Below are 23,758 nucleotides of genomic sequence, written 5' to 3' on the forward strand. Positions count from 1 at the left end.
CCAACAGCGGGTGCACACGCACTGACTGCTGGCCAAGAGAATGAACAGAGATCAGTCTCACTCAGCAGTATTGGCCCCACACAGCTATCTTGCAATGATGTCTTCTGCCTGTTTCTTCATATTTATCTTTATATAGGATCACCCCAAAATCAACAATACATATTTTTCCTCTTAGCTGGAGTGCTATTTATCTATTCAGATCTTTTGGGGGATGAGTTGGAGATACCAGCTGCTTAAAGCACTTTGTTTTATGTAAGAATGCTAGTGACAGCATGGGATGTAAACATGTAAGATAGGATTAATTGCACCCTCCTCGACTTAGATGTAACATTAGGAGTGCCCCTCAACTTTTTGTAGATGCACTCTTTCTTCTAAACGGCAATGTGTTAAGAAAAACGTTCCTATCCGAAAACTGCACACTAAGTCTTGAAATGATTCCTGGAAAGAGACACTGCTGATAAGTGTTTCAAATTGATTTCCTGGCTGCTTTGAGCAGAGTGCCATCTAGTTCCATTATATTCGAGAGAAGGGAGACATTTTTAGGGCTTATATCTCCAACACTCTGCAACTCGCAGCAAAACAGTCTAAATTAATGATTGGCACAACAAGAACACATATCTATTTCTAGATAACAATGCATTAGTGGACACAATACATGAGACTTTGTCCAAGGTGTATCTTAAAACTGACCGGATGGTGTGTATGTTTGAATGCTCCACTTCCACCTATCTTTTTCCATAAAAAACCACACACTATTGCATTTCATAGAAAAAGGTTTTAATAAAATTCCCTCAATTTCCTCTTATTATACATGACATTGATCATACATGATTACTGCATTGATGACAGCCACTCTTTAACATTGAAAAAGGCACATAAAAGCATCTCGAGCAGATGATTGCATTTTTCTGGGTTTCATATTTTACAAAAACAATTCCTGATTCTGTTACAGCATAGAAATATACTTCACCAGCTCACTGGTGATGTTCTGACAAGCTACTGGACGATTGGACAAAATCCAGGAAGTGCATCTTTAAAGGCACAATAAGAAGAATTTGTCAATTTTAGTTTGTAAACACAATAGTTGATAGATTATTTTTCGTATGAATCAATAATTTTTTTTTATAAAATCCTAGTCATTGTACATTTTACATTTTGGAACTGGAAAGAGAATAGACATACATGGTGAAACAATTAAAACAAACAAACTTGATTCTTGTATTGCTTAGATGTACCATCATTTGTTAAAAATGTTCTTAAAGTGCTTAAAGGTTTACTTGTGATTAGAAAGATAATGTAAAAAGCATTTTGTACAATTTTAACTAAATACACACAAGGTGCAATCTATATGTATATTCAGTATGTTCTGTACTTAGGTGTGTGTATGTGTGTGTGTGTGTGTGTGTGTGTGTGTGTGTGTGTGTGTGTGTGTGTGTGTGTGCGTGTGTGTGTGACTGTGTGACTGTGTGTGTGTGTGTGTGTGTGTGTGACGAGCAATACCCTGCTGAAGCCTAGTATCATCGGTCCTGTCACTATATATTGGACTTATACATTCAAACAATAGGACAGTCCATGGCTTTGCTCTGAATTACAATGGGGTATTTTGCCTCCACTGAGCCTCTGTACAGCAGAAAATAAATCATGTACTTGGAATGAACACATCACAGACTTGGCACCATATTTCATGTACAGGCCAGACAAGTTCTTGATGGCCACTACGTTCAGCAAAAGCCTGAATACCCCTGTTGCATTTCTCAGTAAATGTCCAAAATAAGGCACTTAAAGTGGAAAATGGAGCAATCATGCCAGCAGCAGCAGCAGCTGAGATGGATTGATTCTTGCTGAACAGCCTTGTCCCAGTGTCTCCTAAAGGGAACCAGAGGAAGAAAAGTTCAGGAAGGCATGGCAAGTTTAAAAATAGAATATTTCAATACAAGGTAATTCACAGTGCTTTACAAATAACATTAAAAGCATTGGTATGCAACAGAAATGCATTATAAAATGACATTCATATACATTTAAAAACAGTCATTAAAAAGCCAAGAGAATAAAAAGGTTACAGTGCAGTATAAGATATTAATGATTATTTGATTTATCAGCATGGAAAGTTTATTATATATAGCATATTATTTCAAACTCGGGTAGGAAGAATAAAAGAGTGAAACATTTAGAAAAAAGACAAAATAAAAATCTAGTGCAAATCATAGAACAGAGTGCAATTTCTGTTTGTTCAATTTGTTTTCCATTATCACAGACTAAGGTCATTGACTTTATGCATATATGTTATCACATGTAATTTGTTGGAACAGATTATAAGTACTTAAGAGTGCATTTTAACATGGAGGGCCAAAGAGGCACTCAAACACATAACCCTGTAACATCAACATTTTCCATTTAAATCTGCAGCTGTTAAGGTAAGAAAGAAAATGGATGCAAGCGGCGATTCAATAGGCAAATTAAAAGAGCATCAAGCAGAGTAGATTGCATTCAGGAACAATGAGAACCTCTTCACCGAGTGCACACTTTAACATGGTGATAGGAGAAAGCTCTGCAGAGATATGGCCCACTTCCTGCTTTTGTCTTTGCTGTGAGCTTCTTGTACAGTTGCATTAAATAAGTGTTCCTGACAGCATTGCCGGAAAGTCCAAAGCACTTGTTTTCTATTATCGCAAACCTATCCAGCTGTCTCACATCATGACTCACAAGCATATTAACTTTTAAATAACGCCTTCACAACAGCAATAATTCAGGGTATTAGCCATATCTCAAAAATATCAAAACGTTCGTGCTCAACGCTCCTCTATGGCTGATCCTGTTAAGTATTTTATATTACATTACGGATCACTAGCAATGTATAGGCTGTGAAAGCTCTGATGTGCTTGTTAATATAACCAGTAGCTAAATCAGGTTGCTAAATAGGAAAATCATCCAAAATATGCTTTTTATTCATATAGTGACCACTGGCTTGTCTTGTTATGAGAAGAAGCTAAAATGTGTTTATTTGACCAACTCACAATGCTAGTAAAATGTAATAAGAAAAAGAAAGAAGCGTTAAATTGATACATAAAGTAGTTGATTAAAAAATGCTGAAAAATGTGACTCGACTGTACAATGTAACGAAAGAAACCCAGGTAATCTGGTAATATGCTAGGTCTATCACAAGGAAAAAGCAGAAATCCCTTTTGAACAAACTTCCTTTTTGAATTAATATTTTATTATGTGGCCAAGAATAACTGTCTTTGGTATTTCAATGTTCCCCTTGCCCATATTGCTCACCTGCGTCTGGCTAAGCCTCGCTGTTGTGCTGACTCAGGCGCTTCTTAGACTTCAGTTCTTTCAGCCAGGCGGGTGAGGAGACAGGCCTGAATGACACAGAACCACAGGTCAGAGGTCATGATTAAGACACATACCAAATCATCATATAAAGGATTTTTTAAAGGTAGGGTAGGTAAGTTTGAGAAACCGGCTCGAGATACACTTTTTGTTATATTCCATGGAATGCTCTTAACATCCCGATAGCAATGAATATCTTAAGCGCTTTGACAACAAATCCATAAAAAAATGTCATCTGTGGAAGCCGTAGTACTGTAAAAAGTACGACCAATCATTTTAGCTGGCCCGGCTAAAATAACTGGATGGCCTACCTGCCTGTCAGCCTTCCATCTGTGCACAAACTTATCTCATGCCCTCATTGGTCATGTGCGCGTTCGTGTGTGTTGGAGGAGGGGCTCTGTAAGGAAGTGGCAGATTTTCTCCGGTTGTGTATTTTCAAATTCTAGCGATCTCGAGCCGGTTTCTCAAACTTACCTACCCTACCTTTAAGTTTCTGTGCTGTCATGATCTGTTCTCACCCTCCTCCCCCACCACCTATGGGTGGCAGGACTCGGGCCGCCCCGGCGAGACGAGCGGCCGGGCGAGGAGAGCGAGCGGCCGGGCGAGGAGAGCGAGCGGCCGGGCGAGGAGAGCGAGCGGGTGGGCGAGGAGAGCGGGAGGGTTTTGAGGGAGATGGAGCCGCTTCCTCATTTCGACTTTCCTTCTCTTCTCTTCCCTTGTTTTCTTCCTTTTCCTCTCCTCCTCCGGTTCCTCCTCCACCTGTTCTCCTTTTCAGCTGAGCCTTGAGGGGACATTTCAATTCAAGTCAATTTAAATGCCACCCATTTGTATCATGTTATTTATTGTAAATGTAAATTGTAAAATTATTCTCAAACTCTGATAGTGCTTACAATAAGGGATGCCGGGTTCAAACCAGTGAACATGGGGACTCTCTGAGAGGGGGGAGGAGAACGAGCTATCTTCGGTTTAGGCTGCTCCTCCTCAGAGTCTGAATCCCTTTGCTTAGACGATGCCTTCTTTTCATCTAAAATCATCAATATAACGTTCAGTCATGCAGTACATGAACATTTCCAGACTGCTTTATTGAGAAATTGCTTGATTAGTTATAAAAAACTGTAACTTAGAGCTCCAGCCCTCAATGTACTGAAGATCTTCCAACATTATGGATGCTGTAATAACCTGTGGTGTCCTGGGCCCTCCAGTCCTGACTTTCCTTTGGAGAGAAACCTCCACGCATCGAGCGTGGCGGACGCGACCGACTTCGCCGCTTACCCAGATCTGCCTTTGATCTCTGAGCGCTGGTGTCGAGGAGGGGAGTGGAGCTCTGTGCACAAAAACACACACATCATCTAGCACACACTGAATGCAACACACTGTGATTGCAAATGGACTATCACACTACAGCAAAGCAGATGCAAGAGAGTGGTTTTTTTCCAGTCAGGTATGCAAAGTTACACCCAAACTACATGTTAATGTTTGTAGAGGATGACGCAGACATCAGCTGTGCCCTTTCACAAAGGAGGAATAGAAAACAAATAGTCACCAACCTCAGGGAATGGAGCCTGCTCCGGCTCTCTGGAGAAGTCAGTGGTATCAGGGTCTTCAGAGGGTTCTTCAGGAACCTCGCCAGGGACGGGCTCTGGGCTGAAGAGAGAGGACATTTTAAATCATGTGTGATTTGAATGAGTAGGAAAAGGAAACTGTTTCAGTGAGTTTCAGTGTTGAGCTCTAGCCACAAGGGGGCACAGGGAGCTTAAGTCTTGGAAACACTTGAAAGTCCTTGTTATCATATTTTAGTGTGCAGTTACTGTTGGTTATGTCAAATAATTGATGTTTGAAGTTGCCAAATGCACATTTTCCTGAATATTTAAGCACACAAAGCTGACTGAAATGTGTCCAGTTTCACAAAGGGATGTTGTAATGCAGCTTGATCCTTGAAAACTCTCATGTCAGATGGCCATAGCGCTTTTATTTTCAGATGTGTTGCAGTTTGAATCAAATCACCTCGATGTGAAGCCACACCTTCAGCACAAGACATGACACTTAAACCTGTCCAGTCCTGTCTCTCTCCATCAGGGTAGATGGAAATATACACAGTCCGCAGTTTAGACTCAGTATGTGTTTTGTGCAACCTCTCTCCTACCTGTCAATGTCAGATGTCTGCTCGCAGGCCTCATTCTGCTGCTCTGGCTCACTGTCTATCAAAGCATCAGTGTCTTCCCCCGTTGGGCTATAACTGTTAACAGGTGCCTGAAAGACAAAAAGACAGACCAAATGAACAAAAATACATATCATACAACAGAACCGGAGAAAACATAAAGGAAGTATTGGGCTATGTAGGAAAGATATTTGGCTAAAGACGAAACCAGCAACCCTTCTGCTCTCTCTGTTGTATATCACACATAATCCAAATGATGTGAATGTGCTTTTATTCTGTAATCCTGCATATTAGAACGTCACATTGTGTATATGAGGGGTGAACAGGACCGTGTGCTGAGCCAAGATCAGTAACTACAGAGGGAGAGAGGGCCGAGGACCAGCCGAGCATGCATCTTTTAATGAGCCGGTCACAGAGGCTGGGCTGTCCTCAATAAACACCATGAGCACTGGCATACACACCTATATGCCTACACACAGACACACCAAACACACTCATGCTGCTGCTGTCACGCCCACATGATGGAATGCATGGGTGCGCACACACACACACACACACACACACACAAACGTTCAGACAAAAGCTACTGCAGTGCACTTCCTCGCAAACATTCCTTTAAGCTCACATTTTGTCAAGGGGCACATCCCAGTGTTGCGTTGTCTGATATTGTCACCTGGATACAAAACAACACCCCGGTAAACATCCCCGACATTTCGTCTCCTCCATAAGTCTGTTTATTACTCACACAGCAGCAGCTGCAGCTTCATTTGCACAATGCCTGTTATCTGGCAACATCATAGCATGAATGAATAGGCTTCTAGTGATTTTCCTATAACCACAGACTGTGTTTAGGTGCAGAGGAAAACAAGGTCCGTTCTCACTGAGACAAACAGGCTACAGTTAGGGGATTCCACCGACTTGAATTTATCCTGAATCTCCCCCATCTTTATTGTGGAAGAAGCCACAGCAGTTCACTACGTTTTTTGCTTTTATTATTTATTTGCAGCAAAACATGTGACTCTAAAAAATGTATCCTGGATACTCTTCCAAAAAGGTTCTTATGAGTTCATTAATGAGGACATGTTATGCTCATTTACAGGTTTATATTTGTATTTTGTGCCTCTACTGTGACATGTTTAATGCTCTAATGTTCAAAAAGGTCTTTATTTTTCTCATACTGCCTGTGCTGCAAGCACCTCTTTTCACCCTCTGTCTGAAACCAGAGCCCAGTCTGCTCTGATTGGTTAGCTGGCTCTGTTGTGATTGGTCAACTGCTTAAAGATGTCTCGCCCTTAGCCTGTCAAGTACAATGTGTTGGAGTGCTAGCTGTAGTGAATATGTTAGCAAAGTAAGCAAATAGGTGCATATTTGTACATAGCAGTTATAAAGCAACTTTAAACTTAATTTGAAATAATGTTTTTAGCCACCCAACAAATATAAATCCGTTTTTTACTCTTTAAGCTATATCTTTAGCTTCCATAAACTCCTTGGGAAATTAGCAGCTAAGTGCTGTACTATGTTCACCAGCTTGTTGAAAAAAGATCAGAAACGATCTATGAATGTACACGTGTACAGCCGATTCAGAAGTACATACACACTATGGAGACTCCATTTAGTTTTGTAACAACACAACAACAGCCTTTAAGTACAGCCATAAGAACCAGATGCTTTACAAACTTCACCACAGAAGAATCTCTCAACTGCAATAAACCTATGTATGAGTGTGTGCCAGGACAGTATGCTTGGGTGGGCGGAGGATGTGCAAGTCAAGACAGAGTGGGCTTTATTATAGTTTACATCCAAAACATTTTTGTCAAGACCAGAGGAATGTGTGAAGCAGCTTGTGTTTGGTGCAGGGGAGAGGATAACATCTAAAGATGGCGCACGCACAACTGTGACTGACAACAACAAATCTACTCTTATAATGGAAAGTGATGGATCATCAAAATGTAAAGTGGATACAGCCTGCAGCTTATTTTCACCTTTTGGTCTCTGTGGTATAAACATATAAACACACACACACACACACACACACACACACACACACACACACACACACACACACACACACACACACACACACACACACACACACACACACACACACACACACACACACACACACACACACACACACACACACACACACCACACACACACACACACACACACACACACACACACACACACACACACACACACACACACACACACACACACACACACACACACACACACACAGGCTGCCACAGTAAACACTGCAAAGCTACCAGAATAGTTCTCAGCCTGTACAGTATGTCTCAAAAGAACTAGCTCCTGTATTGCAGCCGGCACCCAAAGATACATTTGTCTTTCATTTCCAAAGCAGAGCACGATATCAACAACAACAAACGCTCTTTTTATCGTTCTTTTGCTAAATCTTGATCTTGATAACTCAACAATAGTATACCGTCATATTTAGATAAACTGTACTGCAGTGTAGTGTTCTTTTTTCCAAACATCAGAGCTGAGTGGATTATATTACAAGGAAAAAACATAATAAAACTAATATTACAATTAATAGTTATAATTCAGAGGAGAAAAAACAAATGTATTCGTCGTTGCTATAAAATTCATTATAATAATGATTAATTACTTTGAGTATTATTGTTAAGAAACTAAGTCAACATTTTTCAATATTAAAAAATAACTAATTGATTTATCCAGAAAGTTCTCCTTAGATTGACGCACAATGAAAATCATTGTTAGTTACAGCACTATTGTGATCCAATGTAATGGTTCATTTAATTGAATGGACTCTAATGTAATGATATATAACTGCACCAGCCATGAGTAAATGTGAGCAGCTTGAATACAAATGTAAACATAAACCTTGTCTAAGTGTGTCACACTTTGTTGTAGTCATCTGCTTTATCTCTGACACACACCACAGACACAGAGGGATAGGGCGTGCATGTACGCTGATAAAACACTGCATTTGGACAACTTTATCAGATAGCTGCTTCCTTCCTGAAGCTTCTGCTCTCCCTCTCTACATTTGCATGGTTATCTGTTGACACATGGGCAGGGAGATATAACCCTGGAGCATATTGTAAAAAGCACCCATAACCATGGCTCTTAATTTGATTAACCCAGGCCCTAAAAGCTGCTGATTCTTGTACTTAATGTCAGTTGAAACCTTTAAAAGGCAATTATTTAAAAATTAGCTTGTTATTATTCAGTCCTATTCATTAGACCTGGATATATATTTATAAGCTGTTATTTCCTGCTCCATCATCTCTTTCTTACAGAGCAGGTTTCAGGGACTCTCCTCTGAAGGGTCTGCCGACTTCTGTCAGAAAAGCGACGCAGGGATCTCCTGCTACGTCTGGCGAAGCTGCGAAGTGGCGTCATAGCTCTTTGAAACCTTCCTTCGCCATCGCCACCTTGCTCTTCTTCCACCTCGTCCACTTTATCCTCCTCTTCCTTCTTCTGCGTGTCCTCTGCAGGGCCCCACACCAGCTCCAGAGCCCCTTGCAAGGAGCGCCGCACGCTGCCCACCCATCCCGTCACCTGGAGCTGGGCGGCCGATATCTTCCCTCCAAAGTACTGCATGGTCCGGAAAGCTCACGCAGTCACTAGGGTCACCATGGGAACTGGGTCATCAGAGAAAACTGAGCTTTGTTAGAGATGAAGGGAATGTGCGGAGTCAGAAAGCCGCGTCTCTCGTCTGTTTCTCAGTCATTATTTTCAGCAAGTAAAAGGTAAAGAGGGCACAAATTGTTCTGATGTCATACAAAACGAGGTATAGTCCATCTTTCATTTGATGCGTCCTCTCTCTCCATAATGTTATGGTTCAGGCCAGACAAACTCCCTGGAACAGTCAATTATTTTCTGTCAGTGAAGAAGTCAATAGTCTGAGAGGCCATGTGTTTGCACTGTGAAACAACTCTTCCACTGCAGCACTCACTGCGATTGATGTGGCATCCTAAACACAAGCGTCCCGGAGAAAGACTTTCCAATCATCACATAATAATCCTTATAAAAAAGACGCTGACAAAACTCTCTATGACAAATGTCCCTCTGGAAGTAAAACAATGATGACTATTGTAGATTACCTCATTTCATGTGCACCCTCTTTCTCTGCCACAGTCAAGCTTGTCTACCTACGTCCCATTTCTCATCACAACTCCATTTTCCATTGAGGAAAAAAAAAAAGGAAAAGCAGCGTGGGAAATATCTGCCACATCCAAAGCCAGGTACAGAAAGTCAGATCACCCCTTCCTCTCCTCCATACCTGAGCAGTTCCACGTTCAAAAACATCAAAACAAAGTGGAGGTCTGTGCTCGGATGTGGAAAATCCCGAGAGGAAGGAAGGAAGGTGCGGCAGGCTGAGTGAAGGTGCTTTCTGCACCTCCCTCCTCTCTCTCCCCCGTAGGTAAATGATGCAGGTAACTGAATAAACCAGGTCTTTGTGAGAGGAAAGGCCCGAGGGAACAGCAGGAAGCAGGAAGACTTTTTCACAAGTTGAGAGAAAGTTTGGAGCTAGATGACTGTGGGCATGTGAACTTCTGGTCCGGGGTTTAGCCCATCCTCCTTTGAGTGTGTGTGTGTGTGTGTGCGTGCGTGCGTGTGTGTGTGTGTAGAGTGTGAAGGGCTCTCTAAAACTGGGGTGGAGAGATTGAGTAGAGAGACAGAGAAAGAGGGGCACCATGTATGGTCATTCTGACACGCTGCCCTGTTGACCAGATCCAAATGAGGACATGATGACCACACAGCACCTCGAATCATACCACTATAACATCTGTCTGTGTGTCTGTCTGTCTGTCTGTCTATCTGTCTGTCTGTCTGTCTGTCTGTCTGTGTGTGTGTGTGTGTGTGTGTGTGTGTGTGTGTCTGTGTGTCCGTCTGTCTGTCTTTGAGCCTGAATGAGGCAGCACGGTTGGCTGCACAGCTTGTGTTTGCCCAGTAAACATTTTCCTCATTCTGTCCTGTCCAGCTTTTCTCAGCCACACAAATAGCTGTAGAGGGTTCTTGCAGCAGAAATATTTCATTTATTTGACATAAACTTGACTGTTTCTGTTCTTTTGTCATATTATAGCAGTGAAAGGTGCTCTTCTACATGAGATGAACTTGTTGTGGTGCAGACTCAGGAAGTGCAATTTTAAAGAGCAGCAGCGCCACTCGGTGGTGAGAAACCGTCTGTACTCTCATGACAAACACAGCTTCAATAATACCAAAGGCCTAACTGAAGATAAGTGGTTATGTACAATGCCGCTCTACAGGAGCTTACCTGTTTAAAGAGTTGGTTTGTTTGCTGAAGCATTGACGTAGCAAACAGAAATGCAATATCACAAAGACGCGCACACACACACGTACACACACAGAGTTCAGAGCTCCACAGTTCAGTGTTTTCATTACATTACCTCTGGGTGAAAATGTTGCATGTCCAAACAGGTGGTGCACAGTTCTGTCTAAACTGGCACGGCCCTGTCCGCTGTTTATACTCTCTGATGTTCTCCGATAACGCTCACCTTGAATTTTTGCTTCCTTGTTTTTTTTAGAGTAAAGATAAACTTTCCTTTCTTTTTCAGATTTGTAATCTTTTGCAAGATGTTTCTCATTTAGTTACATAATGTGCTAGACCTTGGACTTTAAATTGCTTTAGTGTGTGTTGTTAGGCCGTCATTTTTACTTCAGTCTGTTACTTCATTAAATACAGGCAGGCTGACGCTGCTAAGGTTACTAAAATGTTCCAGTTGCAACATCAGCAGACTATTTAGCTTCCAACAGATTTAGGACTACTTCTTTTAGGCAGTGCAGCGATGACGTTTAATGAGGGTCCACCCAGAAGTGAGCTCAGACATGGTCTGTTGACTGCAGCTGTACTGCAAATACAATGGGACTCTGATTTAACTGAAGAAAAAAAGTTGTTACCAGCAGCCTAAGCATATTTATCATATCATAAGCATAGCAGCATTAATACAATGTGTATACCTGTCTTCAGTCACCAACAGTCAAAGGTCAGGGTAAACTATAGTTATACGCCTTAAAATAAATACCCTCAAATTGGACACATGCTAAAAATGAATGCCTGAACTATAATAATTGAAGCGTGATGAAATTGATGTTACAAGTCAAGTAGACTGGAGTCCTCATGACAATAGGTTAGGATTGTTATCATGGTTAAAATGGACCTATTATGCTATATTGGAAAAATATATTGTAGGGCCATACCTATACAAAACATGTCTGTGAAGTTTTTTTTGCTTAAAATACCAAACAGATCACCCATTGTAGCCATGCCTCATACTGCTCATACCCCTCTTTTGCAGCCCTGTTAGAGAAACACGGATTTTGGGTCCTTAGCTTGAAAAAAAAAAGAAAAAAGAGGAGGCGGAGCTAATGCCTGATCAGAATTATACCGGAGATAAAGTTAAATTCTGCTGTGATAAAACGCCATCCTGTTCTAAACCACATCAAGGATTATTTCTGAAACAGTATGGAGCTCAAATGCTTTTTCTCTTGCGGGTTTATCACAAGGTGAGTTCCTTTTTTTATGTCCTGCTTTTTAAACACATGTGCTCTACAGCAGTGGTTCTCAACTGGTGGGTCGCGACCCAAAAGTGGGTCGCGGACCCGTTTCAAGTGGGTCGCGGATGTGTGAGTGAAGAAAAAAAAGTTGAAAAAAAAAATTGGAATATTTTTTTTTTTTTGGGAAAAAATGCAAACTTTTATTTTGAAGGACCGATTTTCTAATGCTGTGCATGCAGTAGGCGTTGGACTGGAAGTACCGGAGACCATAAATGTTTTTGAAAACTTCTGTCACGTAGTGATCATCTTCTCAATAAAACATCTCTGCTGATGTTTTTTCGAGTCTTCTGGCCAATCAGAATCAAGATTGTTGCCGGAAGTCCCCACGGAGAATAACTGCGGTAGAACTATTCTTTATACATCCATGGGTACAACTTCAGATAAAAATGAACACATAATGAAATATGACCCCCGGTTTGATGATTGACAGCTCACAGAACCCTTACCCACAATTTAAAGTAAGTCACACAGACTATCTCCTCTTTGCTCTTCTCTCAGCAAGCTGTCAGAACTAAGTGAAAAACAAACAATGGCATAAAATATTATTAATATGTCGGGTAGTAATAGATTTATTTATTTTCTTCTCAGAGTGTACCAGAATGCGTAGTTTATGTTAGTATTTCTAAAAATCTCCTGGGGGAGATCCCCCCAGACCCCCCTGCTGGGGTTGGGTTTTCAGCATGTGTGCCTTTTTATATAGTTCAGCTTTGATTCCATCATCTCATTAAACCTTGTTTAAAAGCATACTTTAGTTCTGTGAAGGGATATATGTACTGTACTTCACTTTTAATATTGTATTCTGAAAAGCGTATATTACAGCACGATTTTTTGTTGAATAGATTTGAGTGCTTCAAAATGTTGGGTCGCGATGTATTGACCAAGTAAAAAGTGGGTCCCGAGGCCTAACCAGTTGAGAACCACTGCTCTACAGTACAGGTTAGCTCTGAGTGTTAGCGAGGCTTGCTAATGTAAACAAAGACGAGATTACATCCAAAACACGTCAGGCATTGTTTCAGATAGCAACTTTCTGTGGGTCCACCATCCGAAATTACGTAATATCGGCAGCAAATCTGTATCCGCTCGTTGTACCCCCATTTTTAAAAGATTTGGGTACGGAGGAAAAGAGAAAGGGTTTTATTTTCTGGCGCTGCGGGAGTTCCCCGACACACCGGGGACACATATTTATGTATAAAAGACATACAAAAGTGCATTTTGCATGATAGGTCCCCTTTAAATATTTAATTTAAAAGATCCGATCTGTTCCTTTTTGGTTACTAGTTATTGGTTCATTGGCGTGGGTTCACATTGTTGACCTTTTCACTTTTACAGCTGAATTAGGAGGGTTAGTTAGACTTCGATATTCTCTGTTGACCAGCAGGTCCTGCGTTAGTCATTCAGTTACAGATATTAAACATTTTTCATTAAATGAACGACATATAAAGCAGCTGGTTTTAAGTATTGAGTTGTTGAACTTGTCACGGTAAAAAGATAGTAGTTGCTAAATGTAAACACCCAACAAATCAAAGGACTTCCTCACACTGGTGCGGCTCACAGATGTTTTACAATTACCTACAAGAGATGATAAAGGGACAGATATTAAACTCTGATATGACAACTGTATATTGTCTTGTGGTATACATTGTCATAAGACAATTATTCTGACACTCAATTTAGCCTAAGCTTTAATAATTGAGCTTTTTACCAAAACAGCTTTTCAATCATAATCCTTTAGCAGATGTGTGTGATTTGGCTCTACATGTATTGTATTCAATATTGATTTGATAACTCAATTTATTGTGTTAATTGCAGCTCATTAGTTCATATTCAAGTTGAAACATATACTGATGGGAATGGCTGGCTTACTGCATGACAACACCAAAAGCAAATGTAAACCATAAAAGGTGATTCGCTCTCAGAGGTGCAAACTGCTGAGCTGGCTCTGCAGTTCACTGTGAAACCACAAACAAACATTAGGGGATACTTCAATCAGCAACGACTCACCCATTGCTGCTGGAAATAACTCATCCAAGATGCCCAGGAGAAATAATCCATCCCTCCTTCTTATGATCATGCAATATTTATCTTTAAAACTGCCTTTCTCTTTGAAATCAATGTTATCTTTACACACAAATGGCAACAAAATGAAAGCAGCAGACGGTTGCGAAACATGCAGAGGAGAACAAAACCTCACTTCCTGTCTGATTTCATACTGTCGCGACCACACAGTTCACAGTTTGATGCACTGACAGAAAGTCATTTTTTCCACATCTCATCTCAAGGGGGAAGTCATTTGGTTTCATGAATTGAGAATCATACACCTTCAAAGCTATGATTATTTGTATCAAGTCAAGACTTATCTTTATCAAACACTTTAAGTATTTGTATTATTGTAAGAAATATGGTATCACTATGAGTAAAGACCGATACTACTACTGACACATGGGAGTGTATTTAGAGTTCAGGCCATGCTGGTTTCATCACTCATCACTCATCTCTCTCTCACACACACACACACACACACACACACACACACACACACACACACACACACACACACACACACACACACACACACACACACACACACACACACACACACACACACACACACACACACACACACACACACACCACACACACCACACACACACACACACACACACACACACACACACACACACACACACACACACACACACACACACACACACACACACACGTTCTTGAGCTGTGACTGAGTCAGGGTGAAGCGAGTATAACAAGATGCTTGTACCCGTGCAACAGGAATACCAATGTGTTGGTGCAGGTGAGGTGTGTGTGGTTGCCAGGGTGATTTGATGCACACATTAACGTGTTCTCTCCTGTCTCTGTGCTTGAACCTCACCCTTTGTGAATCATTACACAATGTTGCCTTTCATGTACCAATGATGGTGTTCACAACTACTCCCTGAATCAGGAGCAGGTTTGAATTAAGTTGCATTCTAACAGAAAGTCTGTATTTACCTTTAGCTTGTCGTCTTTTTCCTCCTCCTCTTCTTCCTCCGCCACCTCCATGGAGATAAGCTCTTCCTCTTCTGGGCTCTGCTCCTCTTCCTCTTTCTCCTGACTTTCCGGGGCTATTGTAGGCTCGGGGAGGATTGTTCTTTCCTCCTGCTCACGCACTCTGTTTTCCACAGGACTGACTTCCAGGGGCGCCAACCAATCAACAGCTTCCTGTCTGTTCCCAGAGACGTCTGCCCAAGTCTTCGAGGGCGGTCTGGTGTCTGCTTTCGGCTTCGAGCCCCATCTCTTGGGTTTGACGGAGAAGTCGTCATAAACCACGTGCATGTCAGGCGGCCTGACGGAGAAGTCATCGTAGACAACCTCCGCCTCCCTCTTTGTGGGGGAAAGCAGCGACTTCTGAGGCACATCTTCAGAGTCAAAGTTGATTAAATTTGTCTCTGCTCTGTCTGCCACACTCTCTCTTTCTTGCCTTTTTCTCTCTTCCTCCATTTTGAGCTTTTCTCCCCGTTCTTGTGCTCGCTTTCTCTCGTATTCCTCTCGCAGGTTTCTCTCCAGCTCCACCGCTCTTTCTTTCTCCATCTGCCCCTTTCTTTCGTCTTCCATTCTCTCCTCCTCTCTCTGTCTTTCCAGCTTCATCTGCCTCATTCTCTCCATCTCTTCTTCCTTTTCTTGCAGCTCCTTCAGCCTAATGTGCCTCTCCCTTTCTCTCTCTTCTTCCTTTCTTCGGTTTTCTTCCAGTTCTTGTGCATGCTTTATCTCAAATTCCTCTCGCATTTGTTTCTCCAGCTCCTCAAATGGGTCTTTCTCACTTTGTCTCTTCCTTTCCTCTTCCCTTATCTCCTCCTCTCTCTGTCTTTTCCTTTCCTCTTCCCTTCTCTCCTCCTCTATCTGTCTCTTCCTTTCCTCTTCCCTTCTCTCCTCCTCTATCTGTCTCTTCCTTTCCTCTGCCCTTATCTCCTCCTCTCGCTGTCTTTTCCTTTCCTCTTCCCTTCTCTCCTCCTCTATCTGTCTTTTCCTTTCCTCTTCCCTTCTCTCCTCCTCTATCTGTCTCTTCCTTTCCTCTTCCCTTATCTCCTCCTCTCTCTGTCTCTTCCTTTCCTCTTCCCTTATCTCCTCCTCTCTCTGTCTTTTCCTTTCCTCTTCTCCTCTCTCCTCTCTCTGTCTCTTCCTTTCCTCTTCCCTTATCTCCTCCTCTCTCTGTCTTTTCCTTTCCTCTTCCCTTATCTCCTCCTCTCGCTGTCTTTTCCTTTCCTCTTCCCTTATCTCCTCCTCTCTCTGTCTTTTGCTTTCCTCTTCCCTTATCTCCTCCTCTCTCTGTCTTTTCCTTTCCTCTTCCCTTCTCTCCTCCTCTCTCTGCCTCTTCCTTTCCTCTTCCCTTCTCTCCTCCTCTCTCTGCCTCTTCCTTTCCTCTTCCCTTATCTCCTCCTCTCTCTGTCTTTTCCTTTCCTCTTCCCTTATCTCCTCCTCTCTCTGTCTCTTCCTTTCCTCTTCCCTTATCTCCTCCTCTCTCTGCCTCTTCCTTTCCTCTTCCCTTCTCTCCTCCTCTCTCTGCCTCTCTAGCTGAATTTGCCTCATTCTCTCCATCTCCATCTCTCTCTCCATCTCTTTCTCTCTCTCCATCTCTTTCTCTCTCTCCATCTCTTTCTCTCTCTCCATCTCTTTCTCGTCTCCCCCACTCAGCCTCTCTGCCTGGCTCACCCAGGCTTTCTCCCACTCCTCCTCTCTTTGCAGCTTCTTGTTCCCTTCCTTCTCTCTCACTTTTCGCTGGACGTTGTATTCTTCTTTCCCGTTAACCAGTCTCTCGTCCACTCCCTCTTTCCTCTCCTCCTGATCTCGTCTCAGTCTCTCTTCTTTCTGTTTCACCCTCTCTCTTTCCTCTTCTCTCTGTTTTTGCAACTCCAGCTCTTTCTCTCCTTCCCTCTGTCCTTCTTCTTGTATCCTCTCCGTCTGCTTCACCCACTCTTGTTCCCACTCCACCTCTCTTTGTTTCTTCTTATTAATAACTTCTCTCTTGTTCCCCTCTTCCTGATCTTGTTGAAGTCTCTGCTCTTTCTGTTTGGCCCTCTCTCTTTCCTCTTCTCTCTGCCTCTGCCACATCAACTCCTTCTGTCTTTCCCGCTCCATCTCCTCTCCTTTCCACCTTCCTCTCTCCCTCTCCTCCTCTTCCCTCGGCCTCGCCTTCTCTTCCTCTTCTTCCATCTTGACTCTCGGCTGCTCGTGTTCATCTGCCCTTCGTCTTTTTTCAAATTCCAAATGTTTCAGACGTTCTTCTTCTTCCGCCTTATCGTCTTCCTTCTTCTGTAGACCTCCTACTCTTCTGTAGACAGGCGTAGGGACGTCCTCTTTAGCTTCATCCTCAGATTCTTCTTCTTCTTCTTCTTCTTCCTCCTCCTCTTCATCCTCGCTGGAAGACGGTGAGCCCAGGATCAATGGAGGCCCACCATCATCTCTCTCCACCACACCGAAGCGAACAGAGCGTCGTTTGACATTGTCCCTCTTGAGAGCGTGTTCAGGTGTCTCACTGGAGTCTCCCTCATCGGCGTTGAGTGTATATGAGCCTTGTTTGCGTAGTTTGACACTCCCTTCACTTGACGTGTCCTCCATATCCTCTTCTGGCGTTTCTTTGGAGCTTTCTGTTGAGCGGGCATCAGTAAGAGCGTCTTTGGATGTTTCCATCGGGGTCTCTGTGGGTGGTTTGGCGGGCGACACCTTTGATGGAAGATCCAATGTGTGACTGGACGAGGTTTCAGGAGCAGGGGGTTCAACAGGCGGCATTGTGGGTGTTTCCACTGTTGGAGCAGTTGCTGGCTCAAAGCTGTAAAAGAGATAACATTTGAAGTTGAATTACAGAAGAATTATCCACAGATAAATGGCAGGGGTCTTTCATTTCAAATTTAAAAAATGTCACATATTCTTGAATGCCTTACTCTTACTTTACAACCATCATGGCCTCTGGTAGACCACCACACATATAACAACAGACTATAACACATGTGTTGTGCAATATCACTAATGTGCAATTTATATATATATATATATATATATATTACTATTCAACTACTGTAACACAATGTACAATAACTGTGCATTGTATCATTATATTTTCACTACTGTTACCTGGCTGCTATCACAGCACTTCAACGTGCTACACTTATTATTATTTATTTATTTTTAAATACTGTTACTGTACTTATTGTTGTCCACCTGGATGGGTAATTTTGTAATTTGTGTAAATTCGATCTCTGATATTTTGTGCATGCCTCTTAATTAATATTTTGCCTCTTTGCTGTTTCTGTAAAAATGTACATTTCCCCTCTGTGGGACTAATAAAGGTATTCTAATTCGGAATTCTCTCATGACCGTATGCTAAATAATACACATTTACATCCAGCAGCCTGTTAGCTTAGCTTAGCGTTATGACTGGAATAAGCTAGTTGGCTCTGTCCAAAGTTAAAGAAATCTGCCCACTAGTTCCTCTACAGCTCAGTAATTAACATATCTCTTTTGTTTGTTGGATCAATGCAAAGAATGTCATGCAAAAAATGTAAATGTGAGTAACTTTGCCTTAGCCTGGTGCTGTCACTTCCTGGAGACTTTTCCCCACTGACAAGGTAACCAACAACAAGCTCCATTGACAGATATACCATACAGACATGAGAGTTGTATATCTCTCTCTTTTAAGGGTAGGTTTGATTCGACTACATTACAGGAACAAATATTCCACTTGCCTCTATTTGCCACTCATTTGTTTGTTTGATTTTTAAATAAACATGCTCTGTACTCATACCAGTAGGTGGTTGGAGATCTTAAATGTCATACTTTGAAGTGGCCTGGTTTGAACTCTTATCTAGTGTAATTTGAGGACATAAATCTGGCAACGTTATTCATTTACCACATTGCTACTGTTGTACCGAGAGAACAGTACAGTACAGTACATTAAGAAGTAAGTTATTATATATGGAGTAAAAGAAGACTGTGCTAGTAAAACTAAATTGTCTAAAAGTTCAAGACTTGTCTCATCTCTCCAATATTTTTGACAGAAACTGGGAGAAACAATGGCAGAGACTGAAAAAACCTTTCACTCTCCAAGGAAACTGAACAAAAGAAACGATACAGCCTGCTGTGTGACTTCATCATGAGGCATAAATAATGCTCAACATTGGTCTTAACGAAAACACCTGATCTGTTGCATGCATCTGATCACAACAGAAGAATCTGAAATGAAATGTAGAGCCACAAATTAATCTGTGCTATTGACCTTAGATAACACTATACTTGTTTGCACTTGGAGGAGAATGTTTTACTTTCACTCGTGTCTTAACACGTTACCAAACACAAATGAAAGAAGGCATGCTCACCTCTTGGAGCGAGATCTTGGAGCAACCTGAGGCTTCTTCTCAGTCTTTGGATCCTCGGGGGGTGTTTCCTTCGCCCAGATTTTCATTCTCTCCCTTACACCCTTCACACTTCCTGTACCGTTTATAATTTCCGGCTCTTCTCTCTTTGTCATGATCTCTGGCTTCGATGAGGAGTCAAACAGGAGGCTGATTCTGCGTTGTATGCTTCCTCCTCCGCTGTTTACCCCCAGCAGCGCTCCATCATCGTCCTCCTTGTTGGACGGCTCTGATGTCGGCTGGCTCGGCTCTGGGTCCGAAGGCTCTGGCTTGTCTGCATCATCTTTGGTGTCGGTTGTTGTGATGGTAACAGCTGGCTGGGGGGTCAGACATGGGCCACCTGACTCAAACTTGGAGGTGAGCTTCATGGACAGACGCTTCCTGCTGCCGCCCCATCCATACGCCGGATTGTCTGTAGAGGAAACGTCACTGCCTGATTCTTCAAGGTTTTGTACGACAGAAGTCTGCGATTCATATTCTTTCTTATTTTCCTCTTTCTGTACTGGTTTAGTTACAATTTCCGTGGATGCTTTGTGGTTTGCTTGGATGACATCGTCTTTCTGGATTGGCGGAGGCTTGGGTGTCACTTTGGGTGGAGCAGGATCAGGTTTTACCACGCTGGAATCAAGAGTATCCTCTCCACTTGCTATCCCTTCTTTGGTTGACTTTGGTGGACCTTTCGGTAAGACACTTACATCTGTCTTGGGTTTGGAAGCAGGGGTGGGGGTTTGTTGAGGGGGTTTCGGTGCGGGTGCTGTCACTGAAGGTTTGGGGAGACCTGCAGCTTCTGATTTTACCGTCTGCTGTGTGGTTTTCTTCGAGTTTGAAGTGACCGTCTTTGGGGCATGGATGGAGCGAATGGTGGTGTTCTTCTGCAGAGAGAAGGGCTTGGGAGTGAGTCGAGGTTTGGGGGCCAGAAATGGTTTGGGGTTAGAGGTGCCGTCAGTCTGGGAAACCTCAAAGGAGCTCTCCATAGCTGAGTCGCTGAAAGAAGGAAGAAGAGGTGTTTACATACGGCGACAAATTTACATTGAAAAAACACTGGCGGTGGTATAGAAAAACTGGATGAGACTGGTCTGTCGAGATTTTTGAAGGCAAATAACCTCTGCAGGGTCACAAAGAAATGCATCAATCACACTGAACAAACACCAGAAACAATGGAAAGTCTTCCTGCAGGAGCCTATTTACTTAGTTTTTCTGCTCAGTTTAGTTTTCAAATAATGACACAGAACTTGTTGGCATCTTTTTTACATATTGAAACCATTTAAATGGCTAGTTGCAGCCTTATGTAGAGCTGCCAGTCACTGTCACTTTTCTAGCATGGGGGATTTTATATTTATTTTGAGTGTGACCTCTGAGAGCTAGTCCTGATTGAGGTTGTGCAAAACGTGACTTAATGTCGATTTAAATGAGCAGAGGGAAGCCATACTGAGGGGGAGAAACTACAATATAAGTAATTCCCATTGTGTAGGACAAACTGTTTGTTAAACCACAACATGGACTATATTTGATTATTTCCTAAATTAAATGATTGATACTTGACATTTTAAAGGTTATGTTTTTTATATATCTTACTGAGTATTGTTGGATCTTTGATAACATCACACTTTTCCTCACTAAGGCTCACAAAGGCTGCAAAAAACACAATCCTTTTTCGGCAGGAACTTCCTTGTTTGTTCTGTCCCAGTGTCTCAAAGTCCAATTTGATGGCTTTAAATGTCTTGTTTTGTCAGTCAAAAACACCAAAAATGTATATATATTCATTATTATATATAATATTATAATATTTTATATTCAACAAATAACAGGCGTCACTACTCAAATCTGTTCAACATAAGTTGATAGTGTCATAAAAGTCAATTTAATTAATAGAATGACAAATATACATAGACAGAAATATATAAATACATCACACACACACACACACACACACACACACACACACACACACACACACACACACACACACACACACACACACACACACACACACACATCCATTCTTACATAGTTTCTTACATACATTCATAGTTTCTTACATACATACATACATACATACATACATACATACATACGTACATACATAGGTACATACATACATACATACGTCATACATACAGTACGTTATGTGATCTGACAGTGAGTGTGCTGTGTAATTTTTAAACCACACTTAATATGAAATAGAACTCCTAAACTGAGAATGAGAACAGGCAGGTGGGAGACATGTCAGCAATCGAGGCAGGCCTGATGAGTCATCGTCCACATCAACAATAGTCTGAAGAAATTACTAAAATCACAGTCTAGATCTCCAAGTGAACTGAAACCTCTGTCAGATAAACAATCTTAAAGTAAAGTACTGTCACAAGGACGAAATGAAGGACAAGCCTACACACCTGTGTACACATTTTAACAGTAATGTTCCCAGTGTATAACACTAAATACTACAGGCATTGTTGTGTTATCTGGTTTGACCTGTAATACTTATACAAACCGGTAACTCCACACCCCAGTTGAATACTGTGCAACTCTCAGTGTTTGTCAGTAAAAAGCTTTCTCTGTCACTCTCACACTATTAATCTACAGCTGGGTTTGATCAGCAGTCCGCCTTTGCACTGAGGTATTTTGCATGTTATATGTTTGTAATAAACTTGTTGCTCCATTGCTCAAACACACAGCAGCTCTGGGCGTGCGTGCATGATATTGTGCAATGGGTTTGGATTGGACTCTTAAAGCTGTGTCCTGTTTTTTCTGATTTCCTCCCTCTTTTTTGTTTTACTTTCAAGTAGAATTCCTTAGAAATAAACAGTGTCTGGCAGATAAAGCTGCAGTTGATGGATGGTTTCTGTTGCTTATTAAGGCCACATTCACAGTCAGGGGAAAATCTTCCTGCAGCAGCACTTAAGCTTGTGGGATTTGTGTTTCTTTATCTTTATTTGCCTTCAGTGCCTGCTGCCCTGCCAAGGCTAACAGACAGCACTCGGTCCCTTTCGTTTTCATGTCCACTGTGCTATTTACCTCTTTGAGTGATGCTGTGAGAAGCTTAAACACGTAGTTTGGGAAACGTCTGCTCCTCAGTGAAGCAAATATTACGATGCAATGACTTGTGGCGCACATTAAACTGCGAAATGTACGTTATATCGGTGCGTATGCTTCATTTCGGATGGTTAATAAGTTACTGATAAACGCGTCAACAGTGAACTCCCAGTCGTTGAACCAGCCGTCTGAAACTGGACAAAGAAAAGGAGAAAAGTAAATAAAACTAAGTTTGTTTTTACGCTCGGCTGTCAGTGTTGTGAATGACTCTTTTGTGAGAAAAAATGTATGCGGATACTTAAGACGTTACCCACCATGACAATGTTCTTTAAGAAGATAGTACAATATAGTAATAGAGCTTGTGCACCTGCTCTTAACACCAGCTTTTTGAAGTTTTAAGATATTTAAAAGACATTTCTTCAGCAGTATAATGTTGTTGTTTACCTTTTGTCTTCACGCAGTCATACAGGTGGGGGAAGGAAGGAAGCGGGAAGAAGTTACAAAAGAAAAATGTCCCTCAGTTTTCCGTGAGCGTTTCGCCTGCTGAGCTGTTGTTAGTGTTTTTTTCAAGTCATTCACACTAACGAGACGTCGGGCTGCTGCTACACCCAGCAGACACTCCCAGCGCCCGCCTCACTGACACGCTGCTGGGGAGGCAAGTTACACAGCGAGACACCACTGCACAGGAAGTGGCGTGTGTTTACTTCACAATAAAAGCGAGTTTGTCATAAACTTAAAGGAGCCTTATTATGCTAACTTCCAGATTCAGATTTGTACTTTGTGCCTCTACTGTGACATATTGACATACTCATACTGCCTGTGCTGCAGCACCTGTTTTCTTACACCCAATTGGTTATGGTTGTGGCTCAGTGTTTAGTGCGCTGATCTTCGGATCACGGGGGCACTGGTTCGAATCCCGCTGCAGTCAACATTCCGCTGTGTCCTTGGACAAGACACGTCACCCAAAATTGTTCCTGTGGGGATTGCCCACAGTATTGAATGTATGTAAGTCGCTTTGGATAAAAGCGTCTATCAAGTGAAATGTAATGTAATGTAATGTTGGCCGGCCCGCTCTGTTGTGATTGGTCAACCGCTTAGATATGTCCCGCCCCTTAGCCTATTGTACAATGAGTTGGAGCGCTAACCAACAGAAGCGGGAGTTGCACATATGATGTCGCTATGTAACAAAAGTAAACAAAGGAGTCCAATGGAGGCCTTTCGGGCAGGGGGAGAGAAACTCCCTCTGAAGGGAACTTTCGGATTT

General features: G+C 42.1%; 1 protein-coding gene across 1 annotated transcript; it reads right to left on the reverse strand.

The window, feature by feature from the left end:
* Positions 1 to 755: 755 nt before the first annotated feature.
* Positions 756 to 23,136, reverse strand: tnks1bp1 (tankyrase 1 binding protein 1). Its single transcript, XM_034134934.1, has 11 exons — positions 22,939 to 23,136; positions 19,426 to 20,445; positions 16,505 to 17,882; positions 15,068 to 16,342; positions 5,477 to 5,583; positions 4,881 to 4,977; positions 4,513 to 4,657; positions 4,224 to 4,357; positions 3,852 to 4,114; positions 3,277 to 3,362; positions 756 to 1,866 (listed from the first exon to the last, which is right to left on the reverse strand). The coding sequence occupies exons 2-10, from the start codon at positions 20,433 to 20,435 to the stop codon at positions 3,287 to 3,289; spliced, it is 4,485 nt and encodes a 1,494-aa protein (XP_033990825.1). The 5' UTR covers positions 20,436 to 20,445; positions 22,939 to 23,136; the 3' UTR covers positions 756 to 1,866; positions 3,277 to 3,286.
* Between the last annotated feature and the right edge of the window lie 622 nt (positions 23,137 to 23,758).

This window comes from Trematomus bernacchii, unplaced genomic scaffold (assembly GCF_902827165.1).
Source record: "Trematomus bernacchii unplaced genomic scaffold, fTreBer1.1, whole genome shotgun sequence".
Lineage (NCBI taxonomy): Eukaryota > Metazoa > Chordata > Actinopteri > Perciformes > Nototheniidae > Trematomus > Trematomus bernacchii.

Excerpts from the sequence above, each read along its gene's own strand:
- tnks1bp1 (XM_034134934.1), bottom strand. The coding sequence starts at position 20,435 with ATGGAGAGCTCCTTTGAGGTTTCCCAGACTGACGGCACCTCTAACCCC. Across the intron at positions 4,658-4,880 it reads AGCAGGCTCCATTCCCTGAG|AGCTCCACTCCCCTCCTCGA; the intron begins GTTGGTGACTAT and ends TTTTGTGCACAG. Across the intron at positions 3,363-3,851 it reads ATAGGTGGTGGGGGAGGAGG|GCCTGTCTCCTCACCCGCCT; the intron begins GTGAGAACAGAT and ends TGTGTCATTCAG.